This window comes from Amphibalanus amphitrite, unplaced genomic scaffold (assembly GCF_019059575.1).
Source record: "Amphibalanus amphitrite isolate SeventyFive unplaced genomic scaffold, NRLGWU_Aamphi_draft 000395F_arrow, whole genome shotgun sequence".
Classification (NCBI taxonomy): Eukaryota; Metazoa; Arthropoda; class Thecostraca; order Balanomorpha; family Balanidae; genus Amphibalanus; species Amphibalanus amphitrite.
Window position 1 is genome coordinate 259,470 of NW_024881889.1, and position 15,531 is coordinate 275,000.

At 48.3% G+C, this 15,531-nt stretch overlaps 1 protein-coding gene across 1 annotated transcript; it reads left to right on the plus strand.

Moving 5' to 3' along the window:
• The first annotated feature begins 1,240 nt into the window (after positions 1–1,240).
• Positions 1,241–7,929, plus strand: LOC122390417 (probable arginine--tRNA ligase, mitochondrial). The gene is made up of 2 exons (XM_043383324.1): positions 1,241–1,371; positions 5,918–7,929. Exon 2 carries the CDS (start codon positions 5,935–5,937, stop codon positions 7,636–7,638), a length of 1,704 nt encoding a protein of 567 aa, XP_043239259.1. The 5' UTR covers positions 1,241–1,371; positions 5,918–5,934; the 3' UTR covers positions 7,639–7,929.
• The last annotated feature ends 7,602 nt before the right edge of the window (positions 7,930–15,531 follow it).

A 15,531-nucleotide genomic window follows, 5' to 3' on the forward strand; every position in this document is an offset into this window, starting at 1 on the left:
TATACGCTGCTTTGCGCGCAACGTCTGCCGCACTTAAAGGCTGCCAAATTATTGCTTCCAAATAAAGTCGCTAGTAACAGGGGAGATCCCAAAAAGTAAACAAAAGTAAAAGCCTAATATCTTGAAAACCAGTGAATATTTTTCGGTGAAATTTGGTAGATATTCGTTTTCGCTCTTTCTGAACCAAGGGACATCACTTTCATGCCAATTCATTAACTTTTTTGAAGGTGGGAGGGTCCCTTTAAGGTCCGGACACCCGGTTCTAGGTGATGTCAAGTGACCGGAAAAATATGATTCTCAGTTCTCACCAAGCTGCAGTGCCAGGACGATGGCTATGATGGCTGATGCGCCCCGGCCCCACTGCACTGGAGGGGCGGGGGTGGCAGAATCTGCCACCCTTCCGTGATTTACCTAGCTAGTAGCTTCTATAACTTTAAGCCAGCTTACGTCAAACTTTCAGTACCTACTTTATCATGCATCAATTAGACGTTATCGTTGAAAGCATGGTTGTCTTGTCTCGGGCATGAACCCTCGCCGAACCTATTGGTTTTCTACATACGCGCCAACCGAGGGGGGCTCGCTGTTTCGCCAGTGATGGAGTTAGAGCGTCGCGGAAAAAGGAGCGTGTGTGCCCTTACGAGACGCAGCGACTGGTACCCGATTTTAAAGTCTCAGGCCAACCGGTGACCTCTGAGGTCAGGTCAACTGACCCAAGGCACGGGTTTAGTTTTTCATAAATAATTTCGCAAAAAACTGCCGCAGAGTCGCGATTGTAGCATCATCGTGATCATTTCGCTCAGGCACGTCGAATGGTAGGTATATTATTTCGGGTAATGGCAGAGCTTATATCTAGATTTGATAGCGCCACCATTTAGCAGCGATATAAACACCTAATTTCCTCAGCTATTTAGACGTAAGATGTGCGCCAGGCGTAACAGCCGCGTCGCGTTCGCTGTAAAAGAACCCTTTCAACGAGTCGTGTTCGATTGGTGTGTCAGCGGCTCGGAGAACCGACCCACTCAATTTTTTATCTCAGTTTTTAAAGTAAAATTTTAGGAATTCTGCCAAAAAATGCTCAAATTAACGTTTAATATCTCATCCATCAGAAGAATGGACAATACAGGGATCTCAATGCATAAATACATAAAGAATCCCAATTTTACGTAAGGATCGATAACAGAAAGCGTGCACATTCCATGCATTCGCTGGAAATTGAGCACGTAGTATTAAAACCGGCGAGGGAGGCGCGAGAGAGATAGGTGCCTGCGTGAGGGCAAATTACTATTTATTGACGAAAATTTCAAGAAAATTTTATGAGCTCGCTTGCTTTGGTGTCCTGAAGGAGGTCCGTCCACACTCATAGAATTCAAGGTGGGTGCTTGCTTATGATCTTTTTTCTGTACCTATCACTGATAAGTGCTATTCGCCCACTTCAGTTGGGGAAACTACGAGGAGCCAAACAAAAATTGGATCAGCCAATCAACGGCTGGAGTGGGCGGGGCGATGACTATATATGGTCATAAAATCAGACAACTTCGTCTTTTCAATGCATCCTAGCATTCAAATGAAAAAATAAGGCATAAGAATGTTTTTTAACCACACAAGGCCTACACTTACTCGGTGCACAATTAACTGGCGGCTCTAAATCGCAGAGTTACAACACAAGGTCAAACAGCGATTGGCAAATATGGCGAATTGAAACAGACGCGCCAAAAAATGTAACCAGTACCATGGTTTGAAAATGTCATTATTTTTATTATTTTGTTTATGGTTTTTCTAATTGTGGGTAAGTTATTATTTCAAAATTAAATTTCTTTGTTTATTGCAATTAAATTAAACCTTTTAACAATTTTCTCTCAAAACACCATTCCATTTATTGAATGGCCAGGTGATTGTGACACCCAGAACCTGCAGAAAAGCCGTTTTTTATATCACCATTTTCGAGTCAATTTGCCGAATTTAATCAAATCACGCTAATTCCTAGTCGAAAATGGAAGCCTTTTCTCTCCGATAAGTGGACGCGATGCCACAAGTATACCGGTTTGGTATACCGTTTTTCACCCTTAGAAGCGGGGGCTTTATGCCCATATATGGTCATCAAAAGTCCATTTATTGACCAATCAATTTTTGGTTATTCGCCTCGTAGTTTCCCCAACTGGCTAATGACTTTCTCAGTCTCTGCCTCAATCCCCTTGGCCTCAATATAAAATAAAGCTGAAAGCCTAGGTTCAAATCATTGCAGCACTTATATAGAGCAATAGTAGGTAGGTAGTGAATAGTGATCATCTACAATTACAGTTGGAATGATAGCTACTTCTTGTTCTTGTCTAATTTTGATGAAAAATTTCTTGGTAAGAAATAAAAAAAGGCTTAACACGGAGCCTATGCCTACTAGGTAACCTAGGTCTTGCACTTTTCTGTGCAATACTCCGGGCAGTGATTTCCACTGCTTTGTGTTGAATCTGCGCCATTCTGCATACGGGCTGAGTCCCCACTCCCAGCACTAGCAAAGGGCAAATGGATGTCACCATTAGGGTGTGTCACTTGATAGGTTTTTCTCGAAAATCTGATGGAAAATGGTCGGAAATTTTGCGGATGACCCTAAAAATAAGTTTACTACATAAAAACACGCCCATAGAGGCATTTCTCCACGACGCCGCGACTTTTTCTATCGGAAATCAAAATTTAGATTATTCGACTGGAGCGACATCTACAATCTGTGACAAACCGTATGCAGCGCCATCTACAACGATCCCGAGTCCGTAAGACCACAAGTGTTTTATTAATTGTTCACATATTATGTACTGGAAGTACACGAAATCTATTAAAAAAAATATAACTTCAACATCAAATTTACTCAATTATTGATATTTAAAATATTTCGATTATCGAAAGCAGTATCACACACTTAGATATCGTCAGATGATTACATACTAAAAGTTTTAAAATATTCTTGACCATATATTTGGATGTAAACAAATAAATTTTTGAGTCAATTATGTGACGGTCGTGACGATAACACGGTGTAGCACCGAACTGGATAATTTGGGTTATTTGTGGACTAGAGGTTCGATCGAGATCGGCGGTGTGATGCCCGCCTCCCTCCAGGCCTCCTCGCCGACTCCACGCCAGCCGGACACTGCGCTGAGGCGGGATCGAACCTCTCGGTCCGCGACGGTACGGAGCGGGTCGTCCTCCGGCAGGGCGCGCGCCTTGGCCAGCAGACGCGCCGCTAAGGCCGTGCGGCGCTCAGCCACCGGGGCGAGTCCCGCCTCCGCCATCAGGCCATGTGCCGGGGTGGACCGGGGGCATCCGGTCACCACTCTGGCGGCCGCGCGCATCTCCACCTCTAGGAGACCGAGGTGGGTTGGCGATGTTGCCGGGAGCCACGCTGCTGCGGCGTGTTCGAGGGCTCCTCGAACGTAGCCGGGGGCTACGACGCGGAGCTGCTGCTCTTGGAGGCCCCATTCCCGACCGGTCAGCTTCCTCAGATGGGCAGTCCTTGGGCGGACTCTCTGTCTCAGGCTGCGGCAGTGGGGGCCGAAGTGAAGTAGCCGGTCCAGGGTGACTCCCAGCAGCTTCAGCTGATCGCCCGCAGTTACGGTTTCCCCTGCCACCTTCACGGAGCAGTTAGCCGCATCGCGGGGCCACTGGGACAGGACCAGAGCCTGTGTCTTCTGGCCGGCCACCGTCATCTTGTTGGCTTGGGCCCACTGCGCGAGGGTGTCCGCAGCCTGCTGCGCTCGTTGCCGGGCGACCTGAATGTCGTTACCGGCGCAGAGGGCGGCTGTGTCGTCCGCGTAGAGAAACGCCGTGGTGCCTGGGACTCTCTGCAGTTCCGCGGCGAGTGGGGCGGCCCACAACAACAAAAGGGCCGGGGACAGGACGCTGCCCTGAGGCAGGCCCGCCCTGAACACCCGCTCGCCGCTGGTGGCGCTCTGGTACTCCACCGTCGCTCGGCGGTCGCGCAGGAACTGCCACGTCCAGTTGTAGAGGCACCTGGGTACCCCCATCTCCATCAGGCGGACTCTCAGCAGGCGATGGTCCACGGTGTCATAGGCTCGCGCGAAGTCGAAGGCCAGGAGGACGTATTCTGTGCGGTGGTGCCGTCGGCCGCGCGCTTGCTGCGGGACTTGGGGAGGTTCCAGCCGTCCTGTATTTGTTGGACCAGGCGTCCGATGCTGTCCTCCACTGACCGTCCAGCGCCGAACCCCACTTGCTCGGCGGGGACCAGCCGGTCGCGTTCCACGATGTGGCGCAGCCGTCCCAGGACCAGCCTCTCGACGAGCTTGCTGAGGTGGCTCGTGAGGGCGATCGGGCGGTAGCTGCCAACATCCCGCGGTAGCTGCCAACACTGACATCGCTTGCACTGTCGAGCTGTTGTGTTTTGCTTTGGAGCAGAGTACTCAGTACTTACTGGGACTTTGTACCGGAATGGTCGCATTTTACCAGTTTTACCTGCCTGTCGTGTGTTTCTGAATCGTAACATTGGAAGACATTGTTATGCTGTGATACGTTGGAGAAATCAAGCATTTATTCTGCGTAGTTATTGGTTTCTGGTCGGGTTTTACTGGAAATAAAGAAAACATTCGGGCCTGACTCGTGCATTTGATACCGAAGGCCTTTAAAAGGTCATTTGAGGGGACCTGGTGACCTGACCTGGGGAGACTTGAGGCTACAGTTTTTAGAAATCATGCTAAATGGATGTCAATTGATGTGTAGAACGTCGTTTCACTTGCCATTTTTCATTACGGACACGACTGTGTAGAAAGGAACGCATATATACTCTCAGGCGCATTGGACTGTATATGGGTTATATATGGGCGAAACAAAAATGGCTGGCGCCGCACGAATTTTGATTTTTCGAAACTTTTACCGCCAGGGCCTTTCATTTCTAGTCCATGCGCAAGTTTTTAGCACATTTTCCGTTTGTTTCGTTTCAAGTGACACACCCTAGTCACCATGTTAAGCATTTTGTTCTGAAGTATTCAACTTATTTTTGTCAATAGTATTGTTAGCTATTTTTTTGTCCTGAAACGCCAACCTATAGTCCTATAAAGTAGGTATATTGTTTGTGTCGGTGGTGGGTGAATAATGACCATTGCATTTGGCAATCAACACTCTTTAAAGCTCCAAAAACAAATAAGGACAATTATAGTAGGTACCAGTAACAACATAAGACATGACAAGAAAACAAACATTTAACTCAATGACTTTTCAAAAATCCTTTTTAGCTTTCTATTTTACCAATTCCACTGATGTCCTTACATAAAACATATTTATGTTATGCTGAAGTTTGAATCATAAACATTTGTTTGGTGGTGGGGTCGGTGTAGTCGGATCAGAATTTGAGGTACCAGAACCATTGAAGCATGTTTATGCATCTATAATAGTTACACATTAAACAAATGGAGCAACTTAAAAGCAATGTAAACTACTCTGCTGCATATGCTCTGACCCAGACTGCTGTAGCTGATTAAAAAGTAAAGAGTGCAACATTTTTGTCAGATGACTAATGCTGCTACATTCTGTGGACTATTATAAGGCAGCATTTCAAAGTTGGCATTGGTATGACAAGCTGGAGTGATATATTATCATCAAACATTTGGAATAAATTAATCATATGCTTACGTGAGCATATCACACCACTTGTCCATTTAATTATGCATAGAAAGCTCAGAGCATGCATTCACATTGCACTGATCAGTGATAGATACCTTGTGATTTGCTACCAGACAATTTCTGTCATCATATCAGCATCACTTGTTCATCTTGATGTAAATATTTAATCTGCCAAAAATGATAGCAATTAGTTGCTCATTTTTCGTCCAATGAGCGAAGCCAGGTGCATCTCGTTTGGTTCTTCTTTCCGCGAAGAGGACATCCGGAGCTGAGCCGCGGTTCTTCTGCCGCGCAGGTGGACGAATCTCCAGCATGTCGGTCCCAGTGCGAGCGGCGGTGGCCGCGCGACTCGCAGACGCCCTCTCCGGACTGGGTCCTCCGGCTCCGGGCGCTGCCGAGGTGCTCCGGCAGCTGACTGTGACTCCTGGACCGCGCGCCAGCCTGACTCTGGCCACCGCGGCACTGCCGGCTGGCGCGGCACAACACCTGCGCGCGGCGCTCCCCTCCTCCACCGGGCTGGTACGCGGGGTCGAGGAGGGCCGACGCGGCCAGCTGCTGCTCGAACTGGAACCAGTGCAGTTCCGACGAGATGTCCTGGATGGCATAGCTCGACAGCCGGACGCGTTCTGGCGCGGGGCGCTCACGGAAGTGGCCGCCGGCGAGCCAGCGCTAGTCGAGTTCAGCTCACCTAACATCGCTAAGCCCTTTCACGTCGGTCACCTGCGCTCCACTGTGGTCGGAAACTTTGTGTGTAACGTGCTGGCGGCAGTGGGACCGGCTCCTGTGCGGCTGAACTATCTGGGCGACTGGGGCGCTCAGTTTGGTCTGCTCTCCGCCGGCTGTGAGACCGCTGGCCTGGACGCGGAAACGCTCGGCGATGATGGTATTTCGCGTTTGCTCGAGGTTTATATTGACACGTGTCGACGAGCAGAGACGGAGCCGGCAGTACGCGAGGCGTCGCGCAGAGCGTTCCACCGGCTGGAGATGGGAGATGCTACCGAACGCCGCCGCTGGGCCGCCTGCCGCCGACTCAGTCTCGACAATCTCCGAGCCGCCTACCAGCGCCTCGCTGTCACATTCGACGCGTTCGACGGCGAATCCATGTACCCGGCGTCCAAGTGTGAGTCAGTCATGACTCGGTTACACGAGAGCGGCGCGCTGGCGCAGCGCGGCGGAGCCACAGTGGCGGTGCTGGAGGGCGGTGGCGAGGCGACTCTGGCGCGTGCTGATGGATCCACCGTGTATCTAACGCGTGATCTGGCGGCTGCCGAGGACAGATACCGCCGGTTCGGCCGCCGTCGATTGCTCTACGTGGTCGACGCCGGCCAGGCGGTGCATTTTGCCAATCTGCGCGCACTGCTGTCACAGCTCGGTCACGATTGGGCGGGTGGCGTGCAGCACGTGCCCTTCGGTCTAATTCGCGGCATGAGCACACGCCGTGGAGAAGCCGTCTTCATGCACGACCTGCTGGATGAAGCCCGTGAGCGAATGCTGGAGCGACAGCGCGCCTCCCCCAACACGGCCCACCTGGAGGACCCTGAGGGCACCGCCGACGTTGTAGGCACATCTGCTGTGATCATTCACGACCTGCGACAGCGCCGGCAGCGCAGCTACGATTTCAGCTGGGAGGCGGCTCTGCGGCCGAGCGGGGACGGCGGGGTGCGGCTCCAGTATCTCCACGCGCGCCTCTGTAGCCTGGAGCGGCGCTGCGGCGTGGAACTGAACCCAGAGGCGGACGCGGCTCTGCTGGTTGAGCCAGAGGCTGCCGCGCTGGTCTCCGAGCTGGCACGATACGAGGAAGCGCTAGTGGCCAGCCACGATCAGCTGGAGCCGTGTAAAATCGTCACCTACCTATTCGGACTGGCTAATACACTGGGCCGTGCGCTGACGCGTCTGCCCGTGAAGGGTGCCCCGAGGGCCGAGGCGGAGGCACGGCTGCTAGCATTTCACGCCGGTCGTCTCACACTGGCGCAAGGGATGAAAGTGTTGGGACTCAGGCCGCTGGAAAGGATGTGATGTAATTCATATCACTATTCACTGTCGCGTGAGATGAGAGCTGCCCAAGTTAGGATAGTGTGTGAATTTTGAACGAGAAATGGCATGTCTGGAGAGGTGTCAGAGACGTGAAGTGGTGCGTGCTGCAGTTCTACCTGCGCCGATTACGCGATTGGGTGCAAGAGCGCCACGCCATTCTTCAGGAGAGTTGTTTTCTGTGAGCAGTGAGATATTCTTAGCTGGTTTTGTAAGGTGTGAACGGAATGGATTTTTGATGGTCATATTGAAATGTATAGTGAATAAATAAAATAGCAAAACAACAAGCAGTGCTGTCCGTTACCGTTTATGATGAAAAGTCCAGAAGCGACTTGAATGCTTGCAACGCCCGAATGCTTTGTGGTGATATTTCGAGCATTTTAAACAGGAGGTACTTATACCTAATCCTAGCACATTGCATAGTTGATGGATTTAACCACGGCTATTCCCTCATTTTGTAGGCCACCGTTTTTCTTCTCTGTGAACTCGAGCCTGGCGGCTGGCTGATCGTTTTAGTGTAGTTTTAAATACGTAGTTTGACGTACATCTCGGAAAAGTGAGATACGGCCAGAAATGAGTGTGGGTCCCTCCGTTCTGAAGATTCTGATCGACGCCGATTGAAATAATTCGCCGTGCATATCTCGGCTTATTGACGACCGATTGACACGGGATAAACACCGATCGATATCAAATGGCTCTGTGGGGGGGGGGGGGGGAGTAGAGTGGCAAGTTTTCCTACCCGACGAACCCGGAATTATCCCGAGGGGTAGGTGTGGGAGTAGAGTCGGGGGAACGGGGGGGGCGAGTGCAAGTACCAAGTACTTTCGCAAGTACCAAGCAAGTACCAAGTACTTTTACAAGTACCAAGCAAGTACCAAGTACTTATGGAAATACCAAGCAAGTACCAAGTACTTTGGCAAGTACCGAGTACTTTGGCAAGTACCAAGCAAGTACCAAGTACTTTTGCAACTTCAGCAAGTTTTTCGCCAATATCGAAGCTTCTAGACGTCCGATCGTCACCGGAAAAACACCATTCGATCCCAAATTTTCTCCCGAATCTTTTTATGGCCAAAGCGACGCGGAGCGAGCCAAGATATCTTGTGGTTGTACGACATGTGAATTAATCGTGCTGTCGCATGCTTGATCAGTTATCATGGACAGAAGATGTTTGGTCTCATTGTCAAGTGTCGTTAATGGTTGCATTGTAGGTTTGAAAACCTGAATTACCAGGCATACCATGTAAAATGTCAGATGTGGGTTATTTCTTAGTGATTTTAGTGTATCCCAGACTTTGATTAATTACCTCTAGGTCATTTTCAGATGCTCTCTTCGCACAGTGGTGAACCGCCCGACCAGATGCCAGCCGTCTACATAGTCTCGCGGTGGCTCTCTGAAGCCCGTGACGGCACACGGACACACTGTCCGCAGAGGAGCCGACACGAACAAGGCGCAGGCCTGCTATAATGACTGTGAACACCGGAAGTGAGTCCGCTGTGCCAGCGCCTTGCAAGTTGCAGCGGCGCTAAGATGATGGCCGACGCCACGAATGTGCTGGCCAGGCTGTGAATTTGTAAAAAATTGACCTGTGTGCAACCAGTAAATTTGTGAATATATTTCAGTGTCCAATGTAATTCATTTTGTCGTGCAGGCATTAGGTATAAAGGTTGAATTGGAGAATAATGAAGAGGCGAGGGGGTTGCGGTGGCGCAAGCAAAGTGGTCGCATCTGCATAACAGCAATCTGCGGTTATGAGACTGCGGTTAATATGTCAGATGCCTGCGGTATTCCCGAACCGGCCGTGCGGGCCGAGTTGGGACATCCCGATCGGGATCGGAGTTCATCGCTTGTTAAAATGCCATAAGGCGATCCGGGTGCGTGCGGGATTTCCGAACCGGTTGTGCGGGGAGATTTGGGGAATCCCGATCGGGATCGGAGTTCAGCGCTTGTTAAAACGTGATAAGGCGGTCCGGATACGTGCGGGATCTCCCAACCGGCCGTGCGGGGTAGGTTGGGATATCCGGACCGTTCCAGCCCGTACAAAGTGTCTCATTTCCCAATCCCGTCCCACTCCGGTCCCGATCGGGGTGGTGCGGGCTGAGTCCGAAAAACCCGATCGGGAACGGAGTGGGATTGCTGGCTGGGCGATTGCCTTGAAACTTTCAGCGATTGATTAGAGCAACGATATCTACAAAATGTATATCTCGGAATTTTGATATCGGTGACCTAAGGTCAGGTCAATTTTGCGGCCTCTCCATTTTAAGTCAATGGGAGAAAATTGAAAAGCGTCTGTTTTGCACGAACGTCATTCTAGACACCCTCAAACATCGAGATGTAGGTAAAATTGACACACTGAACCGGAAAATGGCAACTGTGACCCCTCGTTATGTTCCCGAGGTCATCTCAGGTCACGAACAGAATCTAACAGTTTTTCGCTAATAACTTCTGATAGAGGCGTGCTAGAGCGCTGAAAACGCCTTAGATGTGTTCGGCTCGACGTTGCGGATCGACTAATACGCAACATGACCTTTTCCGGTCACGTCATGACCTTGAACTGAGGTCAAATTGTCAAGTTGACCTTTCAAGGTCAAATTATAGTTCATTCGACGCGTCTCGACGAGAGGAACACGACGCTGGCAAAAGTAATGTCATGGCTCTTTTGAATCAGAAGTTATTGCCGAAAAAGCGCTTTTCGTAAAAACGGCTATTTTTGGAGTTTTTGCCCTCTGGAGGCTAAACCGTTGACCTGAGGTCAAATCTGAGAACATTACTCAGAAAGGTCTGTAAAAGGGCTATCGAATGCGCTTTTTCGCGGCGCTGTAGCTCTATCGGTTCCCAAGATAGCCGTTGGCAGTTTCCAAAATGTTAAAATAGTCAACATTTTACCTTTGGTGACCTCTGGTGACCTGACCTTTGACCTGACCCAAAAAATGACCGAAGTGTTTTCGTCTTTATTTTGGACGTTCTTTCGATTGCCGCTTACCGCGTGTCACTACGTGGCCCAGGAGCTGAGTTAGAAGGGGGGGGTGTTCAGACCCCCCCCCCCGGCCCGGCGCGGAATCTCAGAGCACCGGCCCGGCGCGGGTTAATTAAGACTGGATAGACAATTTGAAGCTTTCTTGCAAGATTATGAGCTGAGGTGCTACGCACATTCTGGCGTCCTAACCGGGAGGTTGGGGGCTCGGGCCACCCACCCCGTTGATCCTAAATAGATAAATAAAAAGATGCTTTCATTGAATGTCCCCGTCAATAAGTTTTATTTTTGTCGCGCAAGGTCGAAAATCTAACTTCAAATTTCATTCGAACAGAAAAATATTATTGATCTTATTCCATGGTGCATGCTTGAGTTTACCAAAATACATATGGGCCTAAGTGCCCTCCATGAAGTAAGCTGTTGCTGCAAGTATTATTCTCATTGTCGAGAAAAAAATATGAAACATGGCACCGGCCCATATCTCCCGGGCTATGGCCCATACCTCCCGGTGTATTTTGATGGATCGAAAAAGCACATGATTTATTGAAAGTTATCTCGAGACAAAATAGTTGATCCCAGATGCCTAATATCAGGCCACATTGCAGGCGAAAGGCAATTTCGCGTACACAGAGTGAAAACCCGAGTCTAGCCACTGCCCACTGGAAGAAAATTGCCTTTTCACAAAACCGGCCCATACTTCCCGGGTCTCTCCTACGTCTTTTGAAGCTCCTGGGTAGTAGCGGCGGAACACCTTCAATCAAGGGGGGGGGCACTGCCGACTTTTGGTTTTGGTCCTATTCTTTCCATGCAACGCCCATAGGGCTAATGTTAAAACGCCAAAATCAAAGGGGGGCACGGTGCCCCGGTGCCCTCCCCGTTCCGCCGCCTATGCTCCTGGGCATGACGAGCACGATGACGCCAAAATCGCGGCTTTTTTGGAGAAGACCTTTGGCTTTGCAAAAAAACGGGCTCCTACTTGGAGCCTTTGACGGTTGACCTACCCCTAGGCCCTAATCCACCGGCTGACATTAGACCTTAAATCGCCGAGTCTTGCAACGATTCACACGCTTTTTTCGCGAAGCTCTGCCAATTCATGGCCAATCAGGCATCAGCTATTAGCTAGAAATCACGTCACTTTTCATGCCCTGATTACTGACCATTCATTGAACGACGCGGTCTATGATTGGCTGTCGCGCGGACCAATACCGGACATCCTACGGCGGGAGGGCGGGGCTATGGGTGACGTCATGCCCCGCGTGAGAGGGCGCGGCGCCGCTCTGTTCCACTTAGGGATGCTCGAACAAGGCCTCGTCTAACATGTTAACTGGGGGGGCCAAACCCCCGCAGTCATCGGCCTGGCCCCCCCAGTCAGGGCAAAAAGTCACTACTGGGGGGGGGGGGGCGGCAATAGCCAAAAGGCAAACGAATTTTTAGTTCAAGGTGTCAGTGCACATAAAAGCAAATGTGTAAACGAAACATGGATGCAATGTGAGCACATTGGTACCTACCCGATTACTTAGGCCTGTTATCAATTGTTTATTTTGTTTACCTGACCTTAACCATTTTTGTCGCTCAGCAATATGTTACATGTCGTCTTTTCAGGCGCCCAATTCCGTGTCTCGGATATTCTTTTTTTTATAAATTTAGTACGAATCTTTTGAATGGAAGGATTCACAAGGACAGAGCCCCCGCTAAGCAGAGCTTGTTGCGTTGGCCCTGCCCTCTATCCTCCGACCGCGCAATTCCTGATCTATGGTAGAATTTAGAGCCCAAAGTTTTACGTATGCACATGGCCGCGCACGGCCGGTCCCCTCACTGACTTCGACTGGTTACGGGCTGCTTCTAATTGTAATGAAGCAGGATCCCGTGGTGTTCGTACGTAGGCGCAGATTGGTGGTCTGTCTCACCGATAAGTGTGATTATTACTGTCTGGGCCCGATTTCACCAAGTGAATATATTCTTGGTGTACTTTGGAAAAGTACACCGACAAAGTACGACGATAATACTATTCGGTTTCGCCACAGGAATATATTCAGTACGCCCGCTTTACGTACTTTGAGAGCCACCGGCGCGCATGCATATATCTTTTCTTGTCGGGGACATGCAGTCACTATATTTTTCCGTATTTAAAGTCGACGAGCTTAAATGCTCAGATATACAATATTATGGAAAAAAATTTCTAGCTACGCTAATAAGAATTAAATTTGCTGATCATACAAGAGGAAGTACCTAAACAAATATTGCTAATAATGCTCTTGATTTTTGCTGGGAGCATGACATTCCAAAGCCAAAAATGTAAACAATCGGCAGCAAGCCGCGCAGCACAGTTGACGTTACTGGCGTGTGTGGGTTTTATTGGATTTTGAATTGATATTAATTTTTTCTTCCAAGTTACTTCTCATAAGATAGTGCTTCAATATTTGTTCACAACTTCTACGCAATTCTGGAGTGGTTCAAAGCAAATATAAATAAAGTCGAACAAGAAATGGCATTACTTGAGGCACCTATCTTATATCTAACTACCGATCACTGATGGTAGCAAGGAGCACGGCCGACTAGCCGACAAGTTATCTGAAATATTACCTGAATCAAGTTTTTAAATAATCGAAGGGTCTACCGACGACTTCAAATATGGAGAATATTTCGGAATCATTCTCTAAACCTAAACGGAAGCGGGAAGCCGGTGATAAACTGAATCATTTGGCCACAACACAAGAGAAATATGGACATTGGACAGCATATGGATACTGCAAAGAAATAGTAAAAGTGGGCGATGAAAACGAATGTAATGAAGCGTTGTGACTTGTGATGCAACATGCTGGGCATGTCAATCAAGGCGTTGCTAGACTGGACTTCAGTTCTTCCTCTCGCCCTCGCTAGCTATTTACTTTCTCTTCGGTAAAACGCTGTATAAAGAGCACGGTGTAATAATCACGGTGAGAAAGATTTGAAACGCTTTTGGCCTTTTGTGTTATCAAAATACAATGTGAACTGTCGTTTTTTTTTTTTTGGAAGTGGAAAACTCAATAATGTAATCGGGAATGCGAATGAAAAAGGGAATTCCCTGTTGTGTTTCTGCATGATGGGGTGATTTTAATCGCAGTGATGCCACGATGAGATAAGCCTTATATAAAAATAGCTGTTCTGGGGTTTAATTTCAATATAAGCCCTGACACACGATACCCTAGGTATATATCCAGCAAGAAATAACCATTATGACCTCTAAAACTTTTTGCGTAGCCAGTGGCATGTTTTTATCATACGTTGCATCGATAAAGTCATTAAATTTGTAACATTATCATACAAAAAATTGATGTATGCCAAGCTGTTTCTCAAAGTATGCCACAAAAAGTAGCATACTTTCAATGCCAGCAAACTCGGCAAACAGCTGTTGAAAAAGCAGATCGGCGTACCAGAAGTACCTCAAACGTAATAGTATGCCAAAAAACGACGGACTTCTGCAGTCATACTTTGTCTTTGTCTTGAATAAGTATCCCTGTACGGAGTTTGGTGAAACTGAATATGTCATAATATGCCAAAAGTGAATATGTACGCCGCCGTAATGGAATATATTCACTTGGTGAAATCGGGCCCTGGTGGGGCAATGTGAGGAGGCTTCAAACTAATATAAAAGCATGGGTCGGATGGCCTATTATTTTTTCTTTAGTTTCAAAAAAAAAAATCATGGTGTCAGGGCTGTGATGAAAAATAAAGGCCTGGCTACACTGTGCGTTTTCTGCGTGCGTTTTTTGCGTGTTTGCGGGTTTTGCGTAATATCGTTCTAGAAAAATAAACGATATTACGCTTTTGTGATGTTTTTTATATTCAATTGTTGTTAATATAAGAGTTATATTAACTTCTGCATATAACTAATGTAAAAATTATATTATTTTTTACTTTTTTCTAGAAGGATATTAGGCAAAAAACGCAAACCCGCAAAAAACGCACGCAGAAAACGCATAGTGTAGCCAGGCCTTAAGTGGTCTAAATCCGGTGAGAAAACAGGATTTGGGGGTACCCTAGGTTTGGCTCCTTCAGGCTCTGGCCCCCCAGTGAAAATTCCTTAGACGAGGCCCTGTGCTCGAAGGTTGTAAATAACCAGGGCCAGCCGCCAGCCAGCCAATAGGCTGGTGTAAATCTACATAACCTATATCAGGCAGGCCAGGCAAAGATAGAAATGAATCGTGGCGCAGCCGGGCTGCCTAAGCTAGGCATTCTGCTTACTGCTAATACGACTGTGTTTAGTAACGTCCATTTTTGTTTGAATTTTAATAGTCGCGGAAACGAGCTCATAACGCTGGCCGTTAGCTCATCCATGATTGTGAATTGCCACCATGCTAGTGGATAACCAATGTATAAGCATTTGCCAAAATTAATCAACTATGTGCATGGATCTGGGAAAATGGATCTGGGATCGGATCCTAGCGTCTTGATCTCGTATCTGAAGATACCTATCATGCATCTTCGAATAGGTCTTCGATTCTGTCAGGAGATTGTTACGACCATATAGTTACCTATCTGAGCATAATTTTTGGCAATATTTCTAGTCCTTGAAACATTTCGTCGAGATTTGAAACGAAAGTGTGATTTTGCCTTTAAGGAGCAAGTGTTTCAATTTGTAATTTCGTATGCGTTACCTATGGATCAAATGTGATTATACCTACCAGTAAAACGCCTTTTGGGCGAAGAACGAGCGAGCGAGATAGTGAGCCCTGCATGTGCGGAAGGGCGAGAGGGTACTTCCAACGGGGCTTGTGCAAAGCACCCTTCTAAACGGTCGCTAGCGGTGTGCCAAATTTGAACGCAATCGGCCCAGCCGTTCCTGAGATCTGGAAGCGGCATTCTGCACGTGCGCACGTGCAAACGGGGTCCAAACTGACTTTTGCACGGCACCCTACTAACCGGTC